We start from the raw sequence: 27,446 nt of genomic DNA on the forward strand, positions 1-27,446 counted from the left end.
TGGACTTTGTTCAGAGAATTGGTCCTGAAAAGCTTCTCACATGACGGATTTCAGAGTCAGGCTATCATTATATCATTGTTTTTATTACTATCATTGTAATTTTTCATCATTTTGTCTTTGCACAAAAAAAAAAACAAAACAAACAAATAATACATTTTTCAGGAGTTGATCACCCCTCCCAACCCCAAAACCCACCACTACAGTTACAGTTTGCTCAAAACACATTTAAAATCAATGTAAATTACAGCAATGTAAAACGAAATAATGTAAAATAAAATCAACCCTGAAAGAGATAATATAACAGCAACAGCCAGAATAATAATTAGAATCCAATACCCAGCACCTTAATACAATGATCAACTTTTAAAGAAAAATCTGACGTATTAAAAACTGAAAGAAAAAAAAACGACAGTGTGTCATTGTGATAGAAAGAAAGAAAAGTGTTAAGTTAGGTACAACCAGCTGACGGGACTCAGCCTTGTCCCCCTTCTCTAACCCCGCCCGTGTGTGTGTGTGTGTTTTTTTTCTCTTCTGCTTTGACAAACTGGTGGATCAAACGCACTGAGAGAGAGAGAAAGAGAAAAGGAAGTGACTTCTTCTGGTTTGTGGTTGTGAACGCGAACGTTTGCTCTGATTTTAGAAACATTTTGACGAAGAAGTCTTTTCTGCTTTCTGTCTCTTCTTCAAGCCATTCTGGACCAATAAGGCCTTAAAAAATAATCTAAGAAAATAAAAACAAAGAGTAAAAATGGCCCAAAAAAAAAAAAAAAAAAAAATTAACGAGCAGTAGTCGTCACCACCACCATCATCATCATCATCTTTAAATACGTCGATAACTTCTGCACTGTGGGGGGTTTCGGTGTTTAAACCGATTCACTGTGAGCTGTGTTTGGATGTTAAATGCATGTGTGTGTGTGTTAAAGGTGCACTACACTGAAAAGGCAGCAATGATATGATCCGACATGACCCTTCACACCCCGTCCACCCGCCCCTCCCGAAAAAAAAAAAAAATCCTAGTCTGTACAAACCCAAACTTTTCAACGACACAAAAATATATTATCAAATCAAAAGTAGAAGAAGAAAATAATTCACCATTCGTTGTCGTCGTCGATTCTTTTTATGTTTTTTTTTTTTTTTTCCAGTGATCTCTTATAATTAACTCACTCACACACATACTGTTTGTTACATACTCCAATGATACCTTTGTTGTGTGTTTGCTCTTTGGGAACATGTGAAGCAGAGAGGGTGGTTTGGAAGGAGAAAAAAAAAAATGAAGGACAAGAAATGCGTCGGTTCAGGGTTGACATTCTGGATATGAAGGCGTGATGCCAACCGAAGTGATACCAACAAACAAACAAATAAAATTCATCACCATTCGAGCAGTTATGTGCTGACGTACGCAACAAAAACAAAACCCAAATTAAATTCTTCAAAGAAAGGCAACGAAAAATCCATCAACAACCCCGTCCATGAACTGTCCTTCCCTCCCCTGGTTCCAATATGCCCCTCTTTTCCAGTGCACAACTCTTTTTAAAAGCCATAAAATAAGAGGAAACTAAATAATAATAATAATAAAAAAAAAAAAAAGAACGACAAGTACGGACGTAAAGTCGTAGCCCGTATGATCAATGATGACATCAAGTCTAAACTGGCCTCCTCGGACTCGATGGTGGGAGAGAAATTAAAAATGAGGAAGAAAAAGGGAGTGACGAGGTGAAAAGATGGATGTGTTTGTGCTGAGTTCAGTTTGAAATCAGAGGAAGAGAGGGAGGTGAAGAGTGTGTGAATGTATGTGTGTGTGTGTGTGTGTGTGTGTGTGTGTGAGGGGAGGAGGGAGGTGTTTTAAGGATGGATCAAAAGTTCATTTCAGGGCAGGAGGGGAGGTGTGGGTGGGCAGGTGGAGGGTGGAGAGCGTCCTTTAACCAAGAGTTTGTTCATCCAAAATCCATCCGTAAGGGTGTGTGTGTGTGTCTGCATGTGTGTGTATGCGAGCATGTGTGTGTGTGTGACAGTGGGCTTCAGCAGCCAAAGTCCTGGCTCAGTTGGAGTCCATTCAGTTTTGGAGGACAATGAGAGCAGATTCAATCAAAACTCCTTTGAGTTTTCCAGCAAAATAAGGCTCCAAACTTTCTGTCAATCATTCAGAGAGAAAGTACAAAGTTTTTTGTTTTGTTTTTTTCCCCAGCACTCCTCCGCTCTCTCTGTCCTCCATCAAACCCTCCCCCCTGCATTTTCACCTGGGTTTCCACCCCGTACCCAGAAAGACCTGGCAGCAGAACCGTGCAGAGAAACGGAATAAATAGCAGGAAGAAGTGACAGGAGTGGTCAAAGTGATCAAGGTGTGACTCCTAAAAAACAGAGGGAGCAGATCGGACATGCAGAAGAGTGGAACGTCTAAGTAGAACGTGACCCCAAAAAAAAAAAAAAAAAAAAAATTAAACAAAATACCCCAGCAGGGAGAGAGAAGACCTCGGTCTGTAAGTACTTCACAACTCAGCTCAGTTTCTAATCGCAGGGCCTCAAGAACTTAAGGAACAAAACTTCTAGAAAAGAAACATTTTCTAGTCTCAGAGAACCAATAGCCCTACTTCAGACCTTTGTCCAGATAACAATCGGGTTATTTTTAAAGTGATCCCACCCTTTAGCTTACCTCCTGACCTCCACAGCGCCCCCACCCCACCTACAGTATCATCTTCATCCTCGCTATCGCCTCCTCCACCCTCCCACCTCCTCCCTTCAATCTCATCTCTCCTCACTGCTCCTCCGCACTCACAGTTTGAGCTCATTGGCAATCTTTGAGGCAATGTTCTTGAAGGCGATGGAGGTGCCCGAGATCCGCTTGAAGCGCACGCCGTTGAGGGAGAGCCTCGGCAGCTTGCACACCTCCATCTCCCACTGGACGAAGTCGTCGCGCGCCGGGTTGCCCGAAACGCACAGCAGCATGTAGCGCTCGCGCATCTCGTACTCGCAGCTGTTGGAGTCGAGCACCTTGCGGATCTCGCGCATCATCTCCGTGGGCTCCATGGACGATGTGGTCTTCATGGACCAGGTGAAGCGCAGCGAGCGCGGCTTGGCCGAGTCCTTCTGGCTGGCAATAGCCGGAGGGGTGCCGGTGCCACCTGGAGGGAAGGAGGAGAAGACAGAGGAAGAAAGATGGAGGAAAGAGGAGATGAGATGGAGACAGGAGACAAGAAAGTGAGAGAGGAGGAAAAAGATGAGAGGGGAGAAAGGATTGAAAAACAGTATGAAGTGTGAAGGAAGACGAGGAAGGATGAAGGACACCAAGGCTGCAACTAATGAGTCCTGTCCTCACTGATGGACTGGTTTAAAGAGCCAGTGATTTACTCTCATGCAGCCTGAGAATGTAAAATCCCACACTTCAATATAATGAAGTGGAGGATGTGACTCTTTAGTTTGTTCCAGAAAACAGTAACGACGCTCAGCCATACCAGTGTTACCAGATCCTGGTGAGGAGTTGTTCTCATCATTGTTGGAAGAGGAGGAGAGGACGCCACCAGATGTCTTTTCCGACTTGTCCACTGTACTGCTCAGCATGGACCTGAGTGAAGGGGTGGGAGGGTGGAGGGCGGAGAAGGAGAAGAAGGAAAGGACGGAGGCGAGAGAAGATGGAGACAAGAGGTGGGGGACAAGGAAGGGTGAGGGTGGAAGAAAACAGGAAAGAGGGAGGAAGAAATGACCAAAGAGAAGAAGGGGAAAAGTGTGAGAAATATTTTTTTTTTTAAACAGACAAAAAAGGGGGGAGGAAAGGAGAGGAAGGATCGAGAGGAAGAGGGAGATGGTGAGGTTGTGGAAATGAATGAAAACACAAGGCAAAAATTTTTTTTTTTTTAAAGTACCCCTGTGTGTGTTTGTGTGCACGTCTCGGATCATAGAGACGTGTGTGAATTTATATCTGAGTGTGTGTGTGTGTGAGATATAGTGTATTTCACGTGCATTTGGACACAAACACACATTTGGGTACTTGGATTCTGATTTCCCCCTCACACTCATACCACCATGCAGGTCATCCTCCACACCATCACTCTAACTCTCAGGGATGCTACCATTCACTGCTAATCTCCCGTCCCCTGATTGGTTAAGCCGTTATCACCATCACCAACCAATTACACATCCCAGCTCGGCCCCCGCCCCTCTCCCAGCCATTCACAACAAGCTCAGAGATCTTCTACTGATCAGCTCCAGTCTACTGATTGGCAGGCGGTTTTGGTAGAGCCTGGGGGTTTGTAGGGTTTTTCTTTTTTTTCCGGGCTGTTCTGTATCTCACCTGCTCCCCTCATCCCGACCCTCTCCCTCATACGGACTCCTCGAAAAAAATCAACACAAGTTTAGTCTTTTGAGGGCTAGGGGCAACATCTGGACTCTTAAACAGATAGTAAAGCTCGCTGGGCACAGCCCCGCTGCTCGCCATGCCTGACTGCATGTTCCAATCCACCTAAAGCCTTGATGCCAAATATCTAATTCCACTCCAACTTGCTCAAATTTAAGTCCAGGGCCACCTGAGGATGTCACGGTCCACAGTGCAATGCCAGTCCACTCTGTGCAACCACTGTATTACAGCTCCACCATTAAACAGAAAGCATGAGTGCTGAATGATTTGAAAAGATGAGTGAAGAACAGGACCATTTATTCATAAATCTATTACTAACACTAAACTCAGTTTTAACTCATTTTGCTACTTGCAAATTTATTTCCAATTTAGTTACTAAATTTAGTTGCACCATTAAAATATAAGTAGTATCTTAGCTACTAACAACTTCTGCAAATTGGTTGCTAGGAAACATCTGTGGAGCCATGAAATCAAAAGCAACCAACTAAGGAAACAGGAAGTCACTGTAGCATCACTAGCAACATGTTTCACGGGTGGTAGTATGCATGTGGTTTACAGTGAAACATCTGTTTATGCTAATTTGGAAATTCGTTAAACTCCACTTAGCAAGGTTAACCCAGAATTTACAAAGAGCTGGTGCAACCAACTCCAGGAAAGATCAGAAAAAGGTGATGGATGGACTGAAATGGAGCCAGTTTACAAAATGAACAGGGTGGAACAGAATGGAACGGTTTGGAATGGAATGGGATGTATTCCAACAAAGTGGAACGATGGGAACAAAATGTGAGATGGAACATTTTGTACCAGGATGGAATGGTTTGGAACACAATGGTTGGCATGGTGAAGGCGGGTGCTGTGGCTAAAGTGCTGCTTTAGAACCTGTATTAGTAACACTGGACCTAAACACAGGAAGTTTAACACACACGCACGCACGCACGCGCACACACACACACTCTTCCTGAGAACCCTAACCAACATTATGTTAACATTAACTGCAGCCTGTATAACAAAAACGTAACAAAAACACAAATATTCTCTCTCATACCGACAGACATGACACACAAAGACGGACTGAAGGGAGAAAAGCAAACAACAAAGAAACAAAGACAGACAACAGGAAAACACATGCAGATGGTGGATGGATAGTGACACGCTTATGACAAATTCAACACTTTATGGTCATAAATTCATTCTGTTGAGGGAAAAGGTATCATTCTTGTTTTGCCCCATTTAAAAATAAATAAATAAATAAATAAATAAATAAATAAATAAATAAATAATAACCAAGAACACCATGTAAAATACCTCCTGCAACAGAAACATGGTTAAAAACAGAGCACATGGGAGATGACAAGTGGGAGAAGTGGAAATAAGTTATAACAAGGTTTTCTTAAATAATGAAAAAAAAAAAGAGGTAAATTGGTGAACAAAGTAAAACTGAATCATTTGTGCCATTTTGCATGCCCAGCTGTGATTCAGTTTAACAGTAAGGGATGCAAAATGGCTGCCAGAAGGGGGGCACTGTGACATCAAGGGAAAACAAAGGACTGATAGGATGATTACTTGATCCCAAATGTACCTCATGCACAGTCCACTACAAATGGTGCACTGTAAATATATGTAACTACAATCTATTCTTTTAATTAACATTATAATAGCATACATTTACCATGTATTTACAAATACTATATCACTTAATATTTTAAATTAAATGGCATATGAGAATCCTCAAATAATAATAGTATAATAAGGTATTGCTACTTACATAGAAATACTGAAAAGGTATCAGAGCACTGATATTAAAATTAGTCTACAACTTCCAACCACCAGGTGGAGCAATGGCCCAGATTAAAGGAAACTGCTCTACCTGCTGGTAAGAAGCAGCCAACACACTCAAAAGCAAGTGTGTGTGACACATGAGGTTGTGAAATGTGTGTTCAGTCTGTACATATACAAATGTAATATGTGTCAACATGTATTTAGCATCTGAATATAGTGTGAATATCTACAGGAGCATTGAGTAAAGACTGTCTGTGTTGATGTAAATGTCTGGGTGTGTCAGTGCAAACATACATAAGTGCCATCTGTGTGTATGTGTGTGTGTGTGATCACAGCATAAAGGTCTTTTCCAGCCAGAGTGGGTCAAAGCCATCCAGTTCTGTTGCTGCTGCTGTTAGAGAGCCAGTGCCACAGTGAGAAGAGAGCGATGAAAGAAAGGAAGAGTGCAGCCTCCAGAAAAGAGTGCAGCCTGAGAAACACTGCAGCCCCGTCCCTCCTGGGTCCTCTCCTCCTCTCTACCTCCATCCACAACTACCAGCCACAGCCAGGGACTTATTATTACATGGCTCGCTACCTTCCCAGTGGGATCTACTGAAACTTTCAAAATAAAAAACTAAAAACACAACTCCAGTCTCTATCGCTAAGGAAATCTCAAATTCAATTACAGTGCCCAACCTGATGAAAGCAGAAAGGTGAGATGGGTTGATGGTTTGGTGGGTGGCGTTAGCAGGAACAATTGTTAGCAATATTAAACAATCCTGGGTGAAGTTACACAACAAGGCTAAGATGAAAACACCTGATCATAATGACTTATAAAACAGACGTCTTCAATCCCTGTGCTGCTTGACAAAAATTTAAAAATTAATAAAGCAGCTTGGTCAGTGGGACGACTTTTATTTATTTATTTATTTTACCATTACCTCACCAGTTTTTAAGATTTGGACACAAAGTTTGCTCTTAGGCTGAAGAGAAGGACAACATTACCTGCATCTACAACTAAGAAAAGGAAAGGGTTAAGAGCAGGAAGGGAGTAGTTTGATCTATCGCACCATTACGACTCGACCTAAATCTGGGGCGCTACAGGGGGGATACGAACTCACACACACACTACCTGAAAAATAAATGGGAAAAAAAGGGGGGGCGGGCGTAGGGGGAATGAGGAAGAGGTAGGCGGGAGGGATGATGGAGGGACGAAGAGGAAGAGGTTTGAGGTGTTATTGTGCCGCATGATGATGGAGTGAGTGAGTTAAATGCATGAGTGGGCGAAGGGGATGTTAGTTAAAAAAAAATTCCAAAAATAAATAAATAAATTAAAAATGGGCCAAAACACGGCACTCAAAACCAGAAGGCTCAAAAAAGGGGCCAACCACAGAAAAAAAAAAGGAGGAGAAAAGATCAAGGCACAAAAGGAAGATTTCAACGAAAAGCTGCACAAAACACCAAAAGGGGAGGAAATATATATATATATATGTAAAATATATATGAAGAAGAGAATATACGTATATATATCAAGGGGTTATATTTAACGTTGGGGATGTTGCCTACCTTCTCGGAAACCTGAACGAGAGATTTCTACAAAAACAAAAGAGGGATAAAGAAAGAAAGAGAAAAAAAAACGTATGTATAAAACTTATATAATTATGACTTTCCTGCAAAAGACAAGCTGCCCTCTGAGTAGCAAACTTTAAAGCAAACTGTCAGAAATAAAAGTCCAACATGTACCAGGCTCGCTGGGGACTGAAGCAGCAAGCACAAACCAACATTGAAAAAGAACAACAGTGTTCCTGCCGTCAACTTTCAGTGTTTCAACGTGGGAATGATTGGTGTGAACGTGTCAACTTTATTAAATGCACACCAGAACACCTTAAGGGGGATTTAATTTAACGGGCTCTGTAAAATTCCATAAAGAGACCCCGACCGAACACAGTCAACCCCACCCCTCCAAACATGAAATGAAGAGCTCCTCCACATACGGAGCAGTCCTGGGTGATCCTGAAAAGAAGTGTTCGTGAGGTGAAAGGTTCAAACATGAAAAACAGAGATAGAAATCCACCTCTTATACAGACAAAGCAACATTTTAAATGAGAGAAAACACACGTTAAGCAACAACTTAATCTTTAACACTCTGAGAAACTTAATCTCACACACACTTGCAAACACACCAATATATCTGAAGGACGGAGAAGCGTCACTCTCCAGAGCAAGCGAAAAAGGGCAGTGGTGAGGTTATATGATATGTTAATAAAACACACAGCTTCAGTGTATATATGTCTGTGTGTGTGTGTGTGTTTGGTCAAACTGTACAAATGCAACACAATCTCTCTGTCTCCACCACCTCTACTTCCCACCAGCATGCCAAGTGTGTGTGTATGTGTGTGTGTGTGTGTGTGTGTGTGTGTGTATGTGTGTGTGAGCAAGCGAGCGCTTGCATGTGTGTCAAGGTGTCCCCACTAGCGGTATTTATAGTTGAGGGAAAAGTGATATCTCCGGTGTAACCATGGATACTGCCGCCACAGAGCTACAGTATCTCTGAGTGGGAGGCCTGGAGAGTGGCTGTGCCTGGACCTCCGCCTCTTCTATACACACACACACACACACACACACACACACACACACACACACACACACACACAAACCACACCAACACCCACACATGCAGGCAAGACAACTGATCATTCTCAATTCCTGTCCTTTTTTTTTTTTTTTTTTATCCAACTAAACCACCAAAAATACAACTGCAAACTCCCTTTCTCACACATTTCAATACTTGTATTCAAAATGAACCTCCAGGGCTGGCTGGTGACACAGGAGCGAAGATGAAAATCTCAATCTCACCTGCTCTGTCAGCTTTTCTTCCCTTCGTTGCTCACTTGGACCTTCCTCTTTCAGCCTCGCCTGTTCCTGCCACCTTTAAACCCTGAATTCCTGTCACCTCCTCTCCTCCACAGCTTTCTTTCTGACTGTGGCCTCTGATAATAATATGCCTCGCTGCTCCTCTTCTTGTCTCCTCTGCACTCTTGTCCTTCTCTCTCATTCTGACTCAGCTACTTACAGCATTCATCCCCCTTCACACAGGATTTGGGTCAAAAACTGACAATTATTGATTAAATGAATGTTATCTTAAGTATATGCCCATGAATTTTTGTTCTCTGAGCTTTTTACCTGACATAACCAACCAATTTCCTTTGTAAGAATCTGCCTACAACTTGTCTGTCTGTGACAAATCATACTTCAGTGGCAGTGCAATGTAATGTAAAGGATAAGGCAGGCGATTGTCCATATTTGTCCAAAAAAAAACTCCATGAAAAGACCAAAAACAAGTAATATTTGCTACAAACTACAGTGCCCAGCTGTTGTATATTATTTAACCCTTTTATTAAAAATCAAACTATATATTTGTGACCTACTTATTTATACTTCATGTGAGTACAATCATGGCTGAGTGCCACAGAGTAAGGAAGTCATTTTGGTCTTTTTATAGATATTTTTTTTAAGGGAAGAAAAACATAGAATAACATTAACTCCATCCTTTACCCACTGAAACCCTAATTTTCCAATAGTATAACCACCTATAATTAATACATTTTGCCTGGCAATATTCAACATACTTCATCACTGCAGCTCTTCCTGTGTACTTTGTACCACTGCTGGAAAACAAACTTCCCTTCCAGAGGAAATTAAAAACACATAAATAAACAACTTGAGCTTTCATTACGACCAGGTACCCATGAGAGTAGTTTAACTGCTGCAACCTGCACTAGACGAGTGAGATGAAAACTGGGCCAGACGCAGAACCAAAACCAAAATTACTCCTCAGTCACCACAGCTCCACACAAAATTATAGAGAGGACACAGCTGTTCCTTTCCTCTCCCTTTCTACTCTCAGCAGAGTTACAGATCAGCACGGGTTTAGTGATAGGGATGAGATGAGATCAGCCCCTTTAAAGAAATACTCTGAAAACCAGTGATGACATGGACATACAGTACAACATTCCTGAGAGGAAATGAGCACATGAAATGGCTTGTAACGTAAACCTAGTGATTTTCTGCTTCAAACTGAAACCTCAATACTCAGAAAAAGCTTCAAACTGTACTTAAGCTAGAAAGTAGCAGGATAATAAATAGAACTGTTGCTATCACAACTGCCTTGCATTTACAAAACTACAAACCTTCGTCTTCTGCCCCATATGCTCTCATGTTTTGCTTCTTCCTTTCTCTGCTCTCACACTTTAAGACTTAAAGTATAATCTGAACTATTCGCTTCCAGTTTTCCCATGCTCCTGCCTCTCTTTTCCGCTACTCACCTGCGTACAAACTTGGATGTGAACTTGCTGAAAATCCCTGTGGCGCCGTGTGGCCTCCGGGCCTGGCTGTTGCCGTGTGACAGTGATGGGGACGCGGGCCCGCCGGGGTAGGCGGAGCCTTGCTGGTCCCGGGCACCTCGCTGCTGGCCAGCGTGGAACGTGCTGCGGATGCCCACCCCTCTGGAGAAGTTGGTACGGTCTGTCACTGCAGCGCTGCTGATATTGTGGGCAGACGGGGAGGCACCGGGCGCCCGCTGAGGTGGGGCACTGTGGAGGAGAGTGGGAAGAGAGAGAGAGAGAGAGAGAGAGAGAGGAGGAAAATGGAGGGAAGGATGGTGAAGAAAAGGTGATAGAGAGGAGGGTGTAGAAGAGCAGAGAAGTGGATGTGCAGAAGAAAGAGGTGCGAAAACATTGGAGGGATAAGAGGTTGGAAGGTGTGATAGAGGAAGAGGCAGAGAAGAGGAGGTGCAAATGAAGAATTCAGGGTGATGGAGATGGGACAGCAGAAAACAGAAAGCAAGAAATAAAGAGAGCATGAAAGAAGAAGGATGAAATGAAGAAGGGAAGAAAAGGGGCATAAAAAAGGGGGAAAGGAGTGAAGCGGAGGGGTGAGGGAAAAGAAGGCACAGTTAGACAAACACTAATAGAAGAAAATGACTTCCTTCATAAGTGCTACTTACCTCAGTTTAAGGTCATACAAGTATCTATGTCTGTTCAACGTCTGCTCGCCTTAATGTCTCATCTAATCCCTAAAGTCCGCCAACTCAATATTTAGGGCCACATCAGGTCAGTGACAGACACACAGACGCGCAGATACACACACTTAATCCTCTTTGCCCCAACCATAGGGCAAAACATTACAAACCTCCAGCTCTCTCTCACACATACACAGACAAAGACACACAGACACACTTGCACGCTGTCACTATTCACTGAGCTAAAATATTGCAACTGCTTTGTAAGCATGTGTGTGTGCGTCTTCCATGCCAATGTGCGGCACTAGCACACCTGCAGCAGATGGCAATCACAACAAACAGAAATGGCAAATGCTCAAACACAAAGTGCACACAAAGCAAGACACGACAGGAGTGGAATAAATAGAGAAATGAATACCCAAGGATAATTCACTGTGGAGGGCTGCAAAGGGACTGGGGACATGCACAGCAGCACAAAAGTTGCAGATGCATTACATATCTACTCTACAAGCGATCAACATTTGTCATTACAGGATGAAATTCATGCAGAAGTCATTACTAACTTTAAGAAGGCATGCACATGCTTCTGAGTTTGCCGTATTCCTCCAAATATTTTCCCCAAAAACATTCTTCTCTCTCTTTCCCACTCAGATCTCTCTCATTTTAGATTAGTCACTTAATAAAGTTTTTGTTTAAATGTCACTTACATTAGAAACTGCCATCTGCCATCCAATCTAACAGTCTAACCTTACATAATTTGGTTTTTATTTCTGGTAAAGCAAAGAGGAAGCAGGGACAGGATCCGAGGATTCTTTGTTACCACTGCCTCAAGTGGGAAGCTTCTTTCTTTTTACTTTCAAAGGCATATTACATAATGAGGCTTCTTTTAGAGTTCACACCTTGTAAAAGATGGTTTATCAAACAGTTAAATAACTCTTTAAGCATTTGTTTAGGTGTGTAAGAGGACTCTGTAAAAATGTGTCTTGTATTAAAAAAGAAGCAGTCCTGTGTGCAGGAGTGGGACTGGGATAACACATCTGTGGGAGCAGACAGCAGAGGTCAAAAATGTTGTTGTCGGGCGGAGAATGACTGGAGAAAATGGTCCTGTGCAGAACTCACTCAACACTCAACAAAGAAAAACAAAACACAAGAAGAGGCTTTTCAGTCTCCAGTGTAGCTGCGTGATGAACATATGAAGCATTTCCTCTAATTCAGTGTGGCTATGCTCAAGTTGTCCACTCTGGATGACAGGTCCCCACACAAACACACACAAATAGATGTAAGGAGAGAAAGGCTGGATCAGACCGATCAGTGGGGACCAGAGTGACATATTACAGTTCTGAATAGGACTGGTGATTAGGGAAAAACTACCTATTGCAATTTGTTTAAATATATAAAAAGGATTTCCACTGTCCCTTACTGATTTAAGGAAAGGATCAGTGACAGACTGTAAGAATCTGAAGAAGGTATGTGAGAAGGTGATGTGTTAAGAGGTGGGTGAAGGCTGGTGTGTCTTTATGGCACAGCTAGGTCATTTTCACACTCGATCTGCCTGTGGTAGACTCCACCTCTACTTTATACAAATGTGGAGCTGCCTGTGTGCAAGCATCGCTTTATTCATCACAGGCCATGAACACTGGTGCATTAAAAAAGGGTTGTTAAAAGAAATGTAGGGTATTTGGGGACAGCTGGATAAAACAGGGATGAATGGGACGTAAGGACAGAGGCTGTGTTCTGAAAAAGGGTGCGTTATTCCTCACTCAGGGTACAGTCTATGTGTTGAAGCGGTACCTTCTCTCCAGCGTTCCCAACCAGGTTCTGAACAGCCCAAGCTCACTGCTGAACGACGCATGCAACAGAACAAGACTTGAACATAGAGCAGACCAAACCACATACAGCCAGAGGGCCACCTTGACATTTGCTCTGCTGGAATTTTAGCCTGACATTTGTGGATTTTTTTTTTTTTTTTTAACTAGACAACTGTCACAAAAGAGGGTGGGGGTCTCTTTCTGAGCAGGTGGCATATCAGCTCAGCCTCAGAGGGTATTTAAGGTAGCTGAGGAACATTTTCAAAGACCTTTCACCCTGTATTGTGACACGTGGCTTGCAGAGGAAAAAGAGGACTAAAACTCTAAATATCAAAGTAGCCCTTGAAACAGACACTGTCAAACAGGCGAGCTAGCCAACAGAGTAACACACACACGCACAAACCAAGCAAATACGCACACAGGGTTCACAACCAACAAGGCACACACTCTTACTTCACTTCATTCATTCAATCAGACCTGTATAGTTAATGTTTAATAAATTAAAATGGGGTTTTCCCAGGCAACTTCATAACTGAGCTGGGTTTACATAGCAGACTGTATAGAGAGAGCACCTAACAACCTTTGAGAACAAAAAAAACAGAGGCTGCGGGGAACTTTTAAAAAAAGGACTATACTTCCTTAAAACAGAGCTGAAATTCACTTCTACCAGCCAGGGAAAACCCTTCTGTCAACAAACACAGGTCAGAAAATCACACAAAGGACAATTATCTAGACAGGGCATGCAACAGATCATACACGTTTCACAGAAACATGAATCAATCCCAGAGCACTTACACTTCAACAAATATCTTTTTTGTTTTTGTGACCGCCCAAACTAATAGAACATTTATTAGGTTTTTTTTTTAATGGCACTATCACTCACAGTCTATAGGTAGACTATGCAGAAGAGGAAGTTTATTAGCTATGGAGACCTTTGCATGTGGAAATCTAATTCCGGCTGGTCCACAAACTGTCTTCTCTTAATTTGTTTGCTTGTTTGTTTTTCATTTTCCTTCCAGTAAACAAAACAAGTAAAAAAAAAAAAAGAAAAACACACACACACCTCTGGTCTGTCAGAGGTACAGAACAGTGAAAGACCTGTTCTTCTTGTTCTCAAGCTCTAACTGTTCAGTTATGGTGCAATGGGTAAATGTGAGGTTTGAGACGGATTGACTGACAACGAGTTTAACTTGTACAGTTTACAGTTTTTTGAGTTCCACCATCTTCTTCCTGTCTGTCCCTACGTCCCTATGTAACTCGGTACAGCGCTTCTTTCTTTGGGGAACTGATTGAACGGTAACTCACTGCCACTCAGAACTTGCCTTCAGTAGTGTCATGTAATATCCTTGCTGCTAAGCTCAAGCTATTATTTGCTTCCTGGTTTCTGACTTTCTATAAGGGAAAAACTTATCAAGGAATTATCAAGGAATTTCTGTGGCAAAAAAAGATTAAACTGCATGTATTTTTAAAACTGTGCACATGCTACCCACTGAAAAAAAACCCCCAGAAAAACAAGTGTATAATTTTCACAGTTCAGGCCTCTTACCTTCTCTTTGGTTCAACAGTTTTCATTTCTATAAATGCACTGAAATCTCAGAGAACAAATGAGATCTAGAGATTGTATAAATTAGGGAAACTCGTTATCTTTGCTTCTCTGGTCCGTGTGTGTGTGTGTGTGTGTGTGTGTGTGTGTGTGTGTGTGTGTGTGTGTGTGTGGTGGGACCTCTTTGATCGACATCACAGTTTGGGGGGAAAAGTTCACTGTTGTTCGCAAGGATTTGTCACTGTGAGATTAAAAGGTAATCAAAGAATCATCTCCCCCTCAACGAAGTCTGTGTTTTCCCTTTAATGTGGCCGTGGTGGAAGGTTTTAGAGTCAACAAATCACTTTATCCCTTCTTCAGCTCTCCTTTTTCCTCTTTGTCCATTGTGGAAAGGATGATGATCTGTGTCGAGTGAAGTAGTACGTGCTGTGGGGGGCTGAGGGACCACATGTCTGAGTGTGTGTGTGCATGTGTGTGTGAGAGAGTGAGTGAGACTTGCCTGGGCCGTGGTGCGTGCAGGTCAGAGGGGCATGGATGATTGGAGGAGGACAGGGACTTGTGGTGGCGGGGACGCGAGGAGGAGGAGGAGAGGACGGCAGCAGCCGAGGCAGTAGAGGCGCGGGAGCCCGGAGTGTTTAGGCTGGGAGGGAGGGAGGGAAGGAGGGGAGGAGTACCCCGCCCGACACAAACACACACACACACATACATACACACACGGACATATGCAACCACACCAACAAACGTAAGCGACACAGAAACACACACACACACAAAAAACATACATACATAGCACAATGCATACACACATGAGCAAACACAATGGGCGGGGTTTGTGTGTGGGCGGGCGGAGAGGTGAGGTGGAGCATGGTTAGAAGTAGCACTTATCGAACACACCAAGGGTGGGGTGGGGGAGCAGAGAGAGCAGAAACATTAGAAAGAACAGAGGAAGTAGATACTAAATGAGACAGAAAACACGTAGAGAAACAGGACGTGAACAATGAAGAAAAGTTGGTCTTTTTCTTTCTTTTTTTTTTTTTTAACTGTTAACGTTGCTCCATCGCAGTTTCACAAAAAGAAATCACAAACCACAATTCAAGAATGACTGTGTTCTACCTGACACACAAGGCAGAGCACAAAAGACCAACTTTAACACACACTGTTCTGTTGGCAGAGACAGACTGAACACACATTAAAAGACAAATTACGTGGATAAAGTCAGAATGAGGACGCCCCAGTACCCAGTACTATTAACAGTTTATTGTATCGGTGTACAGGGTAAAATTAACCCACACTACATTGTTCTTACAAATCTCCTTTCGGTGTGTAAATATCTTTTATTTTCTTTTTTTGCTGTGCCTGAAAAATGATTCCACGATTCTTGATGTTGGTGGGACAAAATGAGCAAACCAAAGATATCACTTTGGAATAGTGTGTGGGGCATTTTTCACTATTTTACATTTTGTAGACCTCATGTTTAATTGATTGATCAAGAAAATAATCTGCAGATTAATCAATAGTTAAGATGCATATTAGTTGCAGGCCTTAATAAATGTTAGCTGTAGTTTAAATGCGCATTAAAACAATTAATTTGTGCTCTGTAGACAGGCTCTGGCCTCTGAGCTTGTAGTTTTATCGGTTTGACCTGTTTTGCGACTTCTGCCTGCCAAGTGTCTGACTTCTCCTTGTCAGTCCTTCCTATCCTTTTCCATGGCACACGATCTGAAGTGCATCAGGAGCAAAGAATATTTTCCTTGTTTCACTTGAGAAAAACAACACTGGCTATTTCCTGAACCCTCTCTTAATCAGCAAGGTTGCTACGGGCTACAAAGCTGTGCACATTACTGACATCTCTAACTTGACTTTATCCACACACAGAAACAAACACAGTAAGAGACAGGGGAGAGTGGTACCACAGAGAGACAGAGAGATAGCTGAAAGGAGAGCAGAGGAATGAGCAATGAGAGAGAGAGAGAGAGAGAGAGAGAGAGAGAGAGAGAGAGAGAGAGAGAGAGAGAGAGAGAGAGGGACATTTATAGAGGTCAACCAAACAGCTGTTAATTACAAAGAAAACAAACACGAAGCCGAGAGAAAAACACACACACTCTCTGACAGGGATTAGCCCGACTGCTGATGGAAAAATAACTGCATTCACTGGACAACCCAGTGTGTGGCAAGCGTTTGAGCATGTGTGACATGTATGTTTAAGCTTATGTGTGTCAATGAGTTTGCATGTGTAGAGCCTCAATGCGTGTGTGTGCGTGTGTGTGTGTGTGTTTGTAGATATTTCTGTGAATGTGTAAGCCTATTAAGAGGCAAGTACAGGGCCCATATAGCGCCGCTAAGAGTTAATATTCCATCACAAGTCTTCCTAATCTCCTTAGAGAGAGAGGGAGAGAGAAAGAAGAAAGATTAATATAAAGACAAGAAGGAAAAAGGAAGCCGGAAGAAGAAAAGAAACGAGATGCCAAGAAAATGTGAGTGACTTAAGATCCAGAGGGACTCAGATAAAAGACCAAATGAGGAGAAGCAGAAAATGACAGAAAGAGGAAAAAAAGAATTGGGGAGGGGAGAGGGTGTAACAAGTACAAAAGCCCAAACTTCAAAGCATTAATGATGATCAAATAAAGTAACTTTAAAATCAAAGCAGATGACCACTAAGTTAGCAGAGCCTACCATGGCTAACAGACCCACAGTACTAAAAAAAGCAATGCTGCCTCAAATGACCACTTCGTTACCTCGCAGTGCTTCGGAATGGATCAGGATTTTCTCAAAACACATCGGACTTTACAGGCTGAACATGGATTCAATTCAATTATTTTTGTTATGTTTTAGGTGGGACACTGTTCAGGGAACAAGGGGGTCATTTGAGACTGATACATGAACAAGTAATAAAGCGGTAATGACTATGACCACTGCATCATAGTAGGGATTATGGTTTGGCTTAATGTTGACTGCTTTTGAAAAAGCACACAAAGCGTATGGCTGGTTAAAGCATGGGTGATATGTGGGTAGTCGCACGTATGGATGGACATGAGGTGTATTCAACGCCAGAGGCTCGCGTTCCCGGTCGACAAATCGAACGACACAGACGAGTTTAATAAACAGCTAAAGTTAACACGTGAAGACAAAAAGTCCACAATCAAGCAACTCCAGTGTGGACAAAAAAAACCCTTTTTGTCCGAAGTGAAGTTTTTAATGTGGTTGAGGAAGAAAGGAGAGTCTCTGCAATATCATTTCAATAAGTGAATAGAAGAAAAGAAAAGACTTGTGGCTAAATCCAGTGATCTTAAACCTTATGTAATTTTATTTATTTTATTTTATTTATTTATTACTATAGGATTATTACCAGTTTTAGACCTCTGAGAGAAAACCCTTACCTTCCTGTCAATGGTTTGATTTTGGACAAAAACTTCATGTCTAATCACCTGCAATATTGGTGGAGGTCAAAGGGAAGGAGAAAACTTTAATAAACAGATGAGAATAGAAAGACGAGTTAGACTTTGAAGAGAAAATTATGGTCAATATGTGTCGTCTTCTGCACTTGAGAAAGCGGGTGTGCGTGTCCATCGAACCCTGCGCTGCTCTGACTGGCAGGCCTCCATCAGACCATCTTGGGTAATCTGTAATCTACTGGAGGTTTGGCCTAAATACCCAAGAGAGCCTGATTTCCTTGTCCAGGAGGGCTCACCCTACCCTGGGGGAAGGCTGTGGGCCTCCCTGAGCCAGCTGGCAGAGCTCTGGAGAGTACCAGCCAAGGTCTGGGATTCAGTCACTGAGACAGCTGTGGGACTGCTTCATTCACAAACCATAGTGAGTATGTTTGTATTAAGTGTGTGTTAGTGAGGAAGCAGAGCTGCCTCACAGCAACTAGTTGGGTTGCCAGTGACAAGAGAGAAAGAGTATATGTAAGTGTGTGGGTGTCCTCGTCTTTTGAAAACATCTCTTGTGTGTTTATGTGTGTACCTGTCCTTGCCGTTCTGGATGCCCTGGCTCAGCGTGGCTCTCTCAGTCAGAGGGGAGTTCCGACTGCGACCAGTACCGGTGGACAGGATGCTATTCTGGAGGGGGAGAGGAAGGAAATGAGGCGAATGTTAGAAATATAGAGCTGATTAAGATTGAGGACACAGTTAGTTAGACAGCGAGAGGTCAGTGCAGCAGACAGAGGATGGAGAGATGACATTAAAGGTGACCAATTATTCCTGGAACAGCCTCAAGCGAGCTTCCTGATCAGTAAGGATGAGTGACTTTAATTACCTAAAATTAATTAAATCCTCACAAAATGATGCCTTAAGAGTATAAGTTCATTTTTCTGCAGCCTGTCAGAATTATCTGCACAATCACACAATTACAAAACCATTTCATTTTTAGCTCAGGTGTTTTTGAATTGGCATTTAAACATCCATGCACACCTGTATGGGTGTTCTCCACTACCCTGACAGACAAGCTGAGATCAAGTTGAAGTTGGGCAGAGCAGTAGTTCACATACTAATCAAAATGATAACAGTTGGCCCGCCCTAACAGGTGCAACTACATATCCACTACATGCCCACACAGTCCTGGGAAAAGGTGTAATCAGGAACACAAAGTGAAAACACCTGTGTAGGTCAACACAGAGTGAAGGAACCTAACATCCATCCAAGTTTTATACTGTGACACATTTGTTGGTAAGTGACATATGAAGTGCCAGAGACACTGAGGAATAAATTTGACAAAATTAAGATAGGTACAACACACTGTCAGTAACACATTCTCATCCGTTTCACATTCATTTGTTGGCTGACACCGCTGACAGGCATTTGTTGAGTAAGTTATAATACAGCCTTAGAGTCATTGTTGATGATATTAGGAACACCCGTGCCTTCCCTACTATGACAAGTGAATATGTAACACATGAAAAAGACAACAAGTAAGATGAACAAAAACAGGTTTAGTGAACAACTAGCGTACCCTCAGGATGTACACTTCCACTTTCTCCTAGCATGTAAGAAGACCTTAATAGTTACATGGCCTTTCATTTTTAATAAGTTTAATTAGTAACTAACATTCGACTTGACCTTTGGTTCATAGCATGAGATAAAATATGGCTGGTGCTGCAGAATGAAGAGAAACAACTTTCAACTTTCCAAGAACAAGTCAGCTTCTGAGTTTCTCTCAATTCTCTGAATTTGTGTTCTTCTATCCCTCACACGGAGAAAGCTGTTTACTTCACTATAACCACACTGTGTGTTTTGTTTATCTTTGGGCATTTGTGCCTGTATTAGGTCATATTAATGGTGCAGGACCCTCAATGTACAGATTTTCATTTTATTTGATAAAAACGTCAGTGTTGAAAAAGTCATGTAAGCAGCGTGGGTGTTTGGTCTCACGGTGGAGGGCGTGGCGCTCTTCTTGCGGTCAGAGGAGACCAGAGGGCTGGCCGGCACCTTGGTAGTGGAGCTGCCTGATGAACCCTTCCTCCCAGAATCCTCCACTGCAGTCCGGTTGTCTGCTTGACCCCCCCTCTTAGAGTAGGAGGAGCCTAGAAAAAAAAAGAAAAAGAGGGATCAGAAAGGCCGTCACCTGCTGTGCTCGAACCTTTGACCTCTTCTTCCAATCTGCATCATCTTCTGCTCTGCCATTCATTTCACGTTCCTGTCATCACTCTATCAGAGTGGTTTTCTATCATTCAATCTACTCTGCCAGCCTTCAACTTAAATCAATCTTGTATTCCCTCTACTCCACCCTTTCTCCCTTCTACATCACCGACCCACCCCCCTTACGTCAACCTTTTTTTTTTTTCTCCGTTCATTTTTCCCCGCAGCTTCTTCCCTTCCCTACGCCAATCTCACCCTGGTCGGTGGTTCTGCGGTTCTGAGGCTTCTGGTTGGACGAAACACTGCGCTGTACCTTAAAGAGAGAGGCAAGATGGACACACAGGTCAGTGTGGCATTCTTTATGTCACACAGTGTTTACACACACACACTGGGATGTACGCTGAGTGTTATGTTCACAGCCACTCTTCTCTAAATCACTGAACCATTCACACATTAAACCAAAAACACTGCTGGATTCAAGCATCCAGGACGGCAGGTGTTGCTGTGGTACGCATGTATGTGATAACAACCATGTATATTCCTGGGGGGTGTTCAAAATGTGATCACGTCAGTATCACTTCCTGGAGTTGGGGGACCTCATTACATGTTAGCAGAAGATATTACGTGTTCTCATTGTACCTTGTGAGGCGGGGAGGGGGCGTTTATGTTGCTTACATCACATCCTGGCCGAGGCTTGATGCAACCTTCATCCAGCTGAGGGAGATAGAAAAAAAAAAGAAAACAAAAAAACAACACAGCTCTGAGTACGTGTGTTTCAGAAGCACATGCAGAGAGACAGTGGTGTGGGTACAACAAACACAAAGGAGTAAAAATAGTGCTTTCAGACATTGCACTGTTATGAGAATAATGAAGTGTTTTGAGTATAAACACATGCGGTGAAATTCAGGGATGATGGCAACTCATGTGTTCTGAAGGCTTAAGTGAAAAATATATATAATACAACAGTTGATGTGGTTTTGACAGTTTATTGTATTACATCACTATGACTCCATGAAAGATAGCTTCAATAAAATGATAACTGCTATGGTATTATGGTGGTGCTTGTGAATGTGATACTGTGGTGTTATTGAGTAAAACACAGGCTAAAGAGATCCCGGTGCTGTCCATTTAGCACTATCCGTTAAAAGGACAGCACGTAAGTGTGAGTGTGAGAGAGGGAACCTGTACCTCAGAGTTCCTATAGTCCAGTAGCAGGTATGTAGCCATCACATCATTGTACTTCTGGTTCACCAGCGAGTCCTGGATCTCCTCCTGAGAGAATCCCATCTGCAGCATGATATCTGCACACACACACAGCAAAACCCGTTTATAATTAGACTGGTGAGTTCACTGTAAGTCCATAATTCTCCAAAAGATAAATTATCCTTGCATGTGAGAGGAAAAGAAAACCAACATCTGTACTGTACCTGTTTTTTTCTGCGCGTTTCTGTGCCTACCTGTCCTCCTCGGGTCCTTATAATCTGGCTGGGGTTCAATGTAGGGTTTGAGTTCGTCCTCCTCGTAGCCCACATTCATCCACCGGTCCCTCATTATTTGCTGCTGGGAGCAAGCCAGACAGATACAGGGAGACATGAGATGTCAAGGAGGATAAAGGCGCAAATAGAAGAGGAGGAAAAAGGAAAGGGGAGAGGGGAAGAGAAACAAGAGGAACGTACATTATTGCTCTGTAATTTATTTTCCTTCAGAAGGGTTTTTCTCAACTTCATAGCCAGGTGTATTTACTGTCATTATACAGTAAATCTTCCTTTAGAATTGAACCAGAGGTGTGATAATTCAGATTGGGACAAGACATGGCTGACCATGGACATGATTCAAACAGCTTGTGCAGGTAAAAAAAAATGTGGCCAGTCACAACAGGGCTCAGTTAAATCATACTGATCCACAGGTTGCTTAATGTAGACCAGACTGCTTGTTTACTCAGATACACATTCAATCAACACCAGTCAGTGAGATGCACATTCCCGATCTAAACACACAAACTGTAAAGCAGGCGTAAATGAAACAGTCACAGGTCTGAATTCTAACACTAAAGCTCTAGTTTTCTTTACAGTATTTATGCAACACTGCTTTAACATTTGGCAAGTCAAGCAAAAAAAAAACAAAAAAAACAAAACAAAGCAAAAATTACAGAATGCTATCAAATGTCACCTTTAATGCAGCAAAGCAACGCAAGCAGAAAACATGACTGTATGTTGTTTTCCTGCTGTCTAACTAAGTAATATCTTCCATCTAAAACAGTTATCACTCATCCACCTTTAGTGCAACCTAATTCAGGCACTCATAAATCCAGAACTAACATGTATTTACTATGCCTTTAAAAAGAACTTTACACTTGAGCCACAAACTCACATATAGCTGGTGAAACAAGTCCAGGTATACAGTATTGTTCTGTGTTTGCTACTCACACGATTGTGTATGTGAGTTATTTGGGTGTCCTGTCAGTGTCTTGTGCTGTGTGTGTGTGTGTGTGTGTCAATTCATGTGTGTACCTCGAGGCTGCCTCTTTTGGAGGGGTTCAAGATGAGGAACTTCTTGAGCAAGTTCTCACAGTCGGTAGACATGTAGAAGGGAATCCTGTATTTACCGCGCAGCACGCGTTCTCTCAGTTCCTGAGGATGGACAGAGGCATGCAAAAGTCAACAGCAGTCTTCAAATAAATACATGCATACATTCACTTATACACACACACGCTCGCCTGGTTTCACAACTTTAAGTGATGTAAACATGATTAGTTATCTTGATCAATTGTCAGTTGTGTTTGTGCAAATGTTGGATATTTTTTGGAAGTGTTTCAAAAAGAAATCTGTGCTTCATCTGTATGCAGCTACTAAAGTCTCTCCTCTGTCTAGTTCAATCAGATTTGGCTTGAATTAGCCAAGCTTCAACATTCGCTGCGGTTACACCCCCAAATGATTAATAGTTTTGTTAAATAAGGACCACATTCACCTCACCAAAAGCTGATCAGAATTTCAAAAAGCTACGATTCAAGCACAGAGGTAGCAAAGTATGTGGGATATATTAGCAAAAAAAATAAACATCCATATACTTTCTGGTAGCTTTGATTGAGCTGAGATTAGCTTTTTTCAGCTTCCACGCAATCTATAAGATATGATATTAATTTAAGATAATGCAGTTGTTAACAAAAGCAGTGTCAGTCACCAGGCGCAAATAATCTGCTTCACATTACGATGCAAGTCAAGACTTGGAATGAATTTAATAAATGGTATTCAGTGTATTTTGTCATAATTAGCAGAAGAATGCTTGAGTTATGGACAAAAACATTTTGTGAGGTTATAGTGACCTTGACTTCTGACCACCAAATTCTACTAAGTTCATCTTTGAGTCCAAGTGAAAGTTGTGAAGAATTCCCCTCAAGGAGTTCCTGAGATGTTGCATTCATGAGAATGGGATGGACAGACAACCCAAAAACATAACAGCCACCGGTGTGAAGGCATAATAAGGTAAGAGCTACAACCTCAGCTCTGCACAAGGGAGTGAAATCAGAAGACAGTGAAACTATCTGTTAAATAAATAGTAAAATCAGTAATGCAGGTGTTAAACAAAAATCCACACAGCAGGAGTTACTGCAAAGGCATATTCGATAAGTGTTTCACAGGCATGTTAACATCAATATCATCACATTCAATGTCATATCGCCCACCCAAAATGTGTCTTCACTTCCAGAATGAGTCATATGGGTACTGACTGAATACACAGTGTGATAGGTGGTGTGAATAACTACAGTTCACAGAAAGCATTAAATCTCTCTTTTTTTTTTTTAACTGGAAAAAGTTTGAAGTTTCAGTGTATCACACCACCAAGACCCATTTAAAAAAACAACTTGGGTTGGCATTTAATCACTTTACACATTCACTCTTTCTTGAATTCAGTTTCTGCTTTCAGTAGGGCAGAGGGAACAGAAACCAGCATGACCAATACTACAACCACCCACAGAATATAGACATTCGCTTATATAATGCGCATGAACACACACACACAAGTGCGCTTTCTCCTCTTCCTGACCTTGAGGTTCTGTCCATCGAAGGGCAGCGAGCCGCTGACCAGTGTGTAGAGGATGACCCCCAGGCTCCAGACGTCCACCTCAGGCCCGTCGTACTTCTTGCCCTGGAAGAGCTCCGGGGCTGCGTAGGGCGGGGAGCCGCAGAACGTGTCCAGCTTGTTCCCCAGAGTAAACTCATTACTGAAGCCAAAGTCCGCTATCTTGATGTTCATGTCTGCGTCCAGCAGCAGGTTCTCCGCCTGCAGACAGACAGAGTGTGGGAGCGAGAGGAAAGAGACGGAAATAAAGACAGAATTATGATGCAGAGAGCAGGAGGATGTGGAGGGAAGCAGGGAGAAAAGGACACATGAGGGAAGGAAAGATTATTAATGTGTTGGGATTTGTCACTTCCTGAATACTACATGAGCCAAGGAATGAAACACAAATACTATGATTTGCTTTGTGTGATACAGTACTGTGATATTTTACTTTACCATACAGAAACCCTTTTTATGCTTGGTTAAAGCTACATCAAGTTTATAGGAGAAAAAGTGGGTTTGACAAATACGCCACCCTGACATCCGGTGTCAGTGTTAGAAAGATCTTCTCTGACATGCAAATGAGTTTGAAGGTAACACGCTGCACCTTGCTCCAGACAGACAGTGTCTGAAATACACCTTTCTCAGGGGAAAGAAAACTGGGTGCTGGGTGAGAGAGGGAGTTTTCAGAGTAACGGCCTGGGGCCTGCAAGCAGCGCACAATGGGAAAAGTGAGCTACCACAGTTTATTCCTCTGTGTGTGTGTGTGTGTGTGTGTGTGTGTGTGTGTGTTTGTATCCCTAAGCCTAAAGTGAGCCAGTGAGCAAGGAGGCGGGGGTTGCCTAGCAACAGGTGCGCTCTCCTTTTCACTTGCTCTGAATACTCTGCAGCTTCTGTGTGTTTGAGTGCACATTAAATACAACACTGACATCATCTCTAGGCTCTAACCTAAGAAATAAATGAACAGTGGTTTCTTATTTTTGTTGGCAGATACAACCATCTGAGGTTCATTAAAATTAAATTTATATTAACATTTTAAGTTGGCCAAACGACAAAATTAAACTCTTTAATATTTTTTTTTTTTTAAGAAAGAGAAGCCCCCACTTCTGTAGATACAACCTAAAGTAGAACATGACTGCAGCCACACTGGTATTTTCATCTTGAGACCCAGAGAGAGTAATTTTAGACTTGCTGTGAAATGCGGGCTCATCAAAATCTGCTCTTGCAGTGTAGGACCCACTAGAGTTAAGCCTGTCCTGGATTTCACATGGCAACCCCCAGATCAAGAGTGATTAGGATAATGTGCAGGATGCTACGCATTACAATAATGAGAACTGTCTGTCCTTCAGAAACCTTTCATTTCCCATGCTGCCCTTTCTGTAAATGACAACCATCATTACCTGTGTTGTAAATGTTTCTTGAACTTGGTCAAAGCAAGAAAAATTGTCCATTAGAAAGCCAAAAATAACCTTGAGTGGGGAAAAACAACTTTGAGATGAGAGGCTCCTGTATGGCTACTGTAACAGTAATCATGATAATGTATTGTTCATGGGTCTGCCTGACACAATAAGAGGATTTACAACTCTTCATAATACCATGAACCAAAATGACCTGGAAGCATTAGATCTGTGAGTGTGTGTTGTGTTTCATTTTTGACACCAGATAATGAGAATGGAGGACTGAAAGAAAAAATAAAAAACAAAGAGAAAGCAGGAGAGTATGATCCAACAGGAGACTAGCAAAGACATAAGGGCGCAAACAGTGTGTGTGTGTCTGTGTGCGCATGTTTAAGACCTAGTACTCAAAGGGGGACATTATATCATCTTTGTGATTAACCTCTGGGTCATCTCTTCATGAGGACAGGATTTCATCTCCAAATATCAAATCATATGAAGAATAATGTGGACAGAAAGAGAGAGAGAGATTGCTTGTGTCTAGACACTCAATGTAATTCATGAATGTGTGTGTTCTCACCTTGAGGTCTCTGTGTACTATACACTTCTGATGGCAATACTGCACCGCTGACACAATCTGGAGAGTGAGAAAGTGAGTGAGAGAGAGAGAGAGAAAGAAAGGAAGAGGGAGATGAAGGGGGAGAAGAGAGAGAGACAGAGGGAGAGAAAGGAGGACAAGACGGACGAGGTTGAACTGGTCAGACAGTGAAGTAAGAGGACACTGAGTTCTTCATTAGGATTTCATCAGTAAGCAACTGTGTGGAAATACTAGGAATGCAAAAGTAAAGCAGTTCAATCATTAAAAGCAAATAAAATATTAAACGGATGTTTTTTGCTTAACACATTCCTTAACACAAATAACATTCACTGGGTAGTAGTTCTTAAAAATAACTAAAATAGGTTAATTTTTTAAAACATAAATTAAACAACAGAAAACACAATTATGATATGCTATTATGATAAACTATTGGTAGAATTAGACACACAAACGTGTTTTTCCACCAGCACACACACCTGTCTGAATTTGGCACGGGCTTCTTTCTCCTTCATCCTGCCGTGGGCCACCAAGTAATCAAAGACCTCTCCTGAGAGATGAGAGAAAGAGGAGGAGAGCAGATTTAGTGTTGGAACCTGATACTTGTCTCCAGAGTTTTGGGTCAATGGGACACTGAACCGAGTATTGTCCTTTAAAAAGTATGGTCACGCTGAGCTCAAAAGGACATTATTTTAAGGTCTTTTTTTCAAATTACAAACATAAATCAAATACAGAAAAACTGGCAGTTTATTATTTATTTATTATTTACCCCTTCATCTGTGTCTATACCGGGGCACTGAGTACAAGAAGGTACAAGAGCGTAAGAGAGGGATAAATACAAGAGTGACAATCAAGATTTTTTTTAAAATTTATAATGCCAGTACTTTTCTAAGCAAAGATTTCAGAGATGGTAAATACACAAAAAATCTAAACCAACAGAGAGAAAAAAACAGGAGATTTCTGATAACAACCCTCAGGCAAAATGACTTACAAGAGACTTTAGAGGCTATATATTGAGGGGAGGTAGCACTTTCTGTTTGTTAGGAACCATCTGATTGTACCATACAGAGTGCTGAGCCTCAGGGGGAATGATTTCACAGTGACACGCACTTACCTCCACTAGCGTACTCCATTACCAGGTACAAAGTCTTCTCTGTCTCTATCACCTCAAAGAGCTTGACTGGAGGTGGAGAGAGGAAGGCAAAGATGGAGGATTGGAGGGGGGAGGGAAAAGTAAAGTGGAGGGAGATGGGGTAAGAGAGAGAGAGAAAAAAAGAGATAGGAAAGGGAAGAGCAAGAAAAGGACAGAAAGAGTGAAAGTATAAAAAAAAAAGAAGGATTATCATTA

At 42.1% G+C, this 27,446-nt stretch overlaps 1 protein-coding gene across 10 annotated transcripts in view; it reads right to left on the bottom strand.

The window, feature by feature from the left end:
* Window positions 1-527: 527 nt before the first annotated feature.
* Window positions 528-27,446, bottom strand: part of mark2b (MAP/microtubule affinity-regulating kinase 2b) — a 47,241-nt gene continuing 20,322 nt past the window's right edge. Inside the window, exons 5-21 of one of the 10 annotated variants that reach the window (XM_041031298.1) lie at window positions 27,213-27,278; window positions 26,578-26,648; window positions 26,084-26,140; window positions 24,095-24,331; window positions 22,561-22,680; window positions 21,478-21,610; window positions 21,239-21,351; window positions 20,690-20,764; window positions 20,306-20,363; window positions 19,844-19,995; window positions 18,441-18,535; window positions 14,977-15,117; window positions 10,432-10,698; window positions 7,673-7,699; window positions 4,286-4,321; window positions 3,450-3,559; window positions 528-3,119 (exon numbers count right to left, since the gene is read on the bottom strand). In XM_041031298.1, coding sequence (XP_040887232.1) covers window positions 2,770-3,119; window positions 3,450-3,559; window positions 4,286-4,321; window positions 7,673-7,699; window positions 10,432-10,698; window positions 14,977-15,117; window positions 18,441-18,535; window positions 19,844-19,995; window positions 20,306-20,363; window positions 20,690-20,764; window positions 21,239-21,351; window positions 21,478-21,610; window positions 22,561-22,680; window positions 24,095-24,331; window positions 26,084-26,140; window positions 26,578-26,648; window positions 27,213-27,278 — 2,108 coding nt within the window. In that variant the 3' untranslated portion in view covers window positions 528-2,769. Of the gene's footprint in view, window positions 3,120-3,449; window positions 3,560-4,285; window positions 4,325-7,672; window positions 7,700-10,431; window positions 10,699-14,976; window positions 15,118-18,440; window positions 18,536-19,843; window positions 19,996-20,305; window positions 20,364-20,689; window positions 20,765-21,238; window positions 21,352-21,477; window positions 21,611-22,560; window positions 22,681-24,094; window positions 24,332-26,083; window positions 26,141-26,577; window positions 26,649-27,212; window positions 27,279-27,446 lie in introns of all 10 variants that reach the window. The other 9 variants (XM_041031297.1, XM_041031302.1, XM_041031300.1 and 6 more) reach the window with 9 other exon arrangements.

The sequence above is a fragment of the Toxotes jaculatrix genome, chromosome 23 (assembly GCF_017976425.1).
Source record: "Toxotes jaculatrix isolate fToxJac2 chromosome 23, fToxJac2.pri, whole genome shotgun sequence".
Classification (NCBI taxonomy): domain Eukaryota; kingdom Metazoa; phylum Chordata; class Actinopteri; family Toxotidae; genus Toxotes; species Toxotes jaculatrix.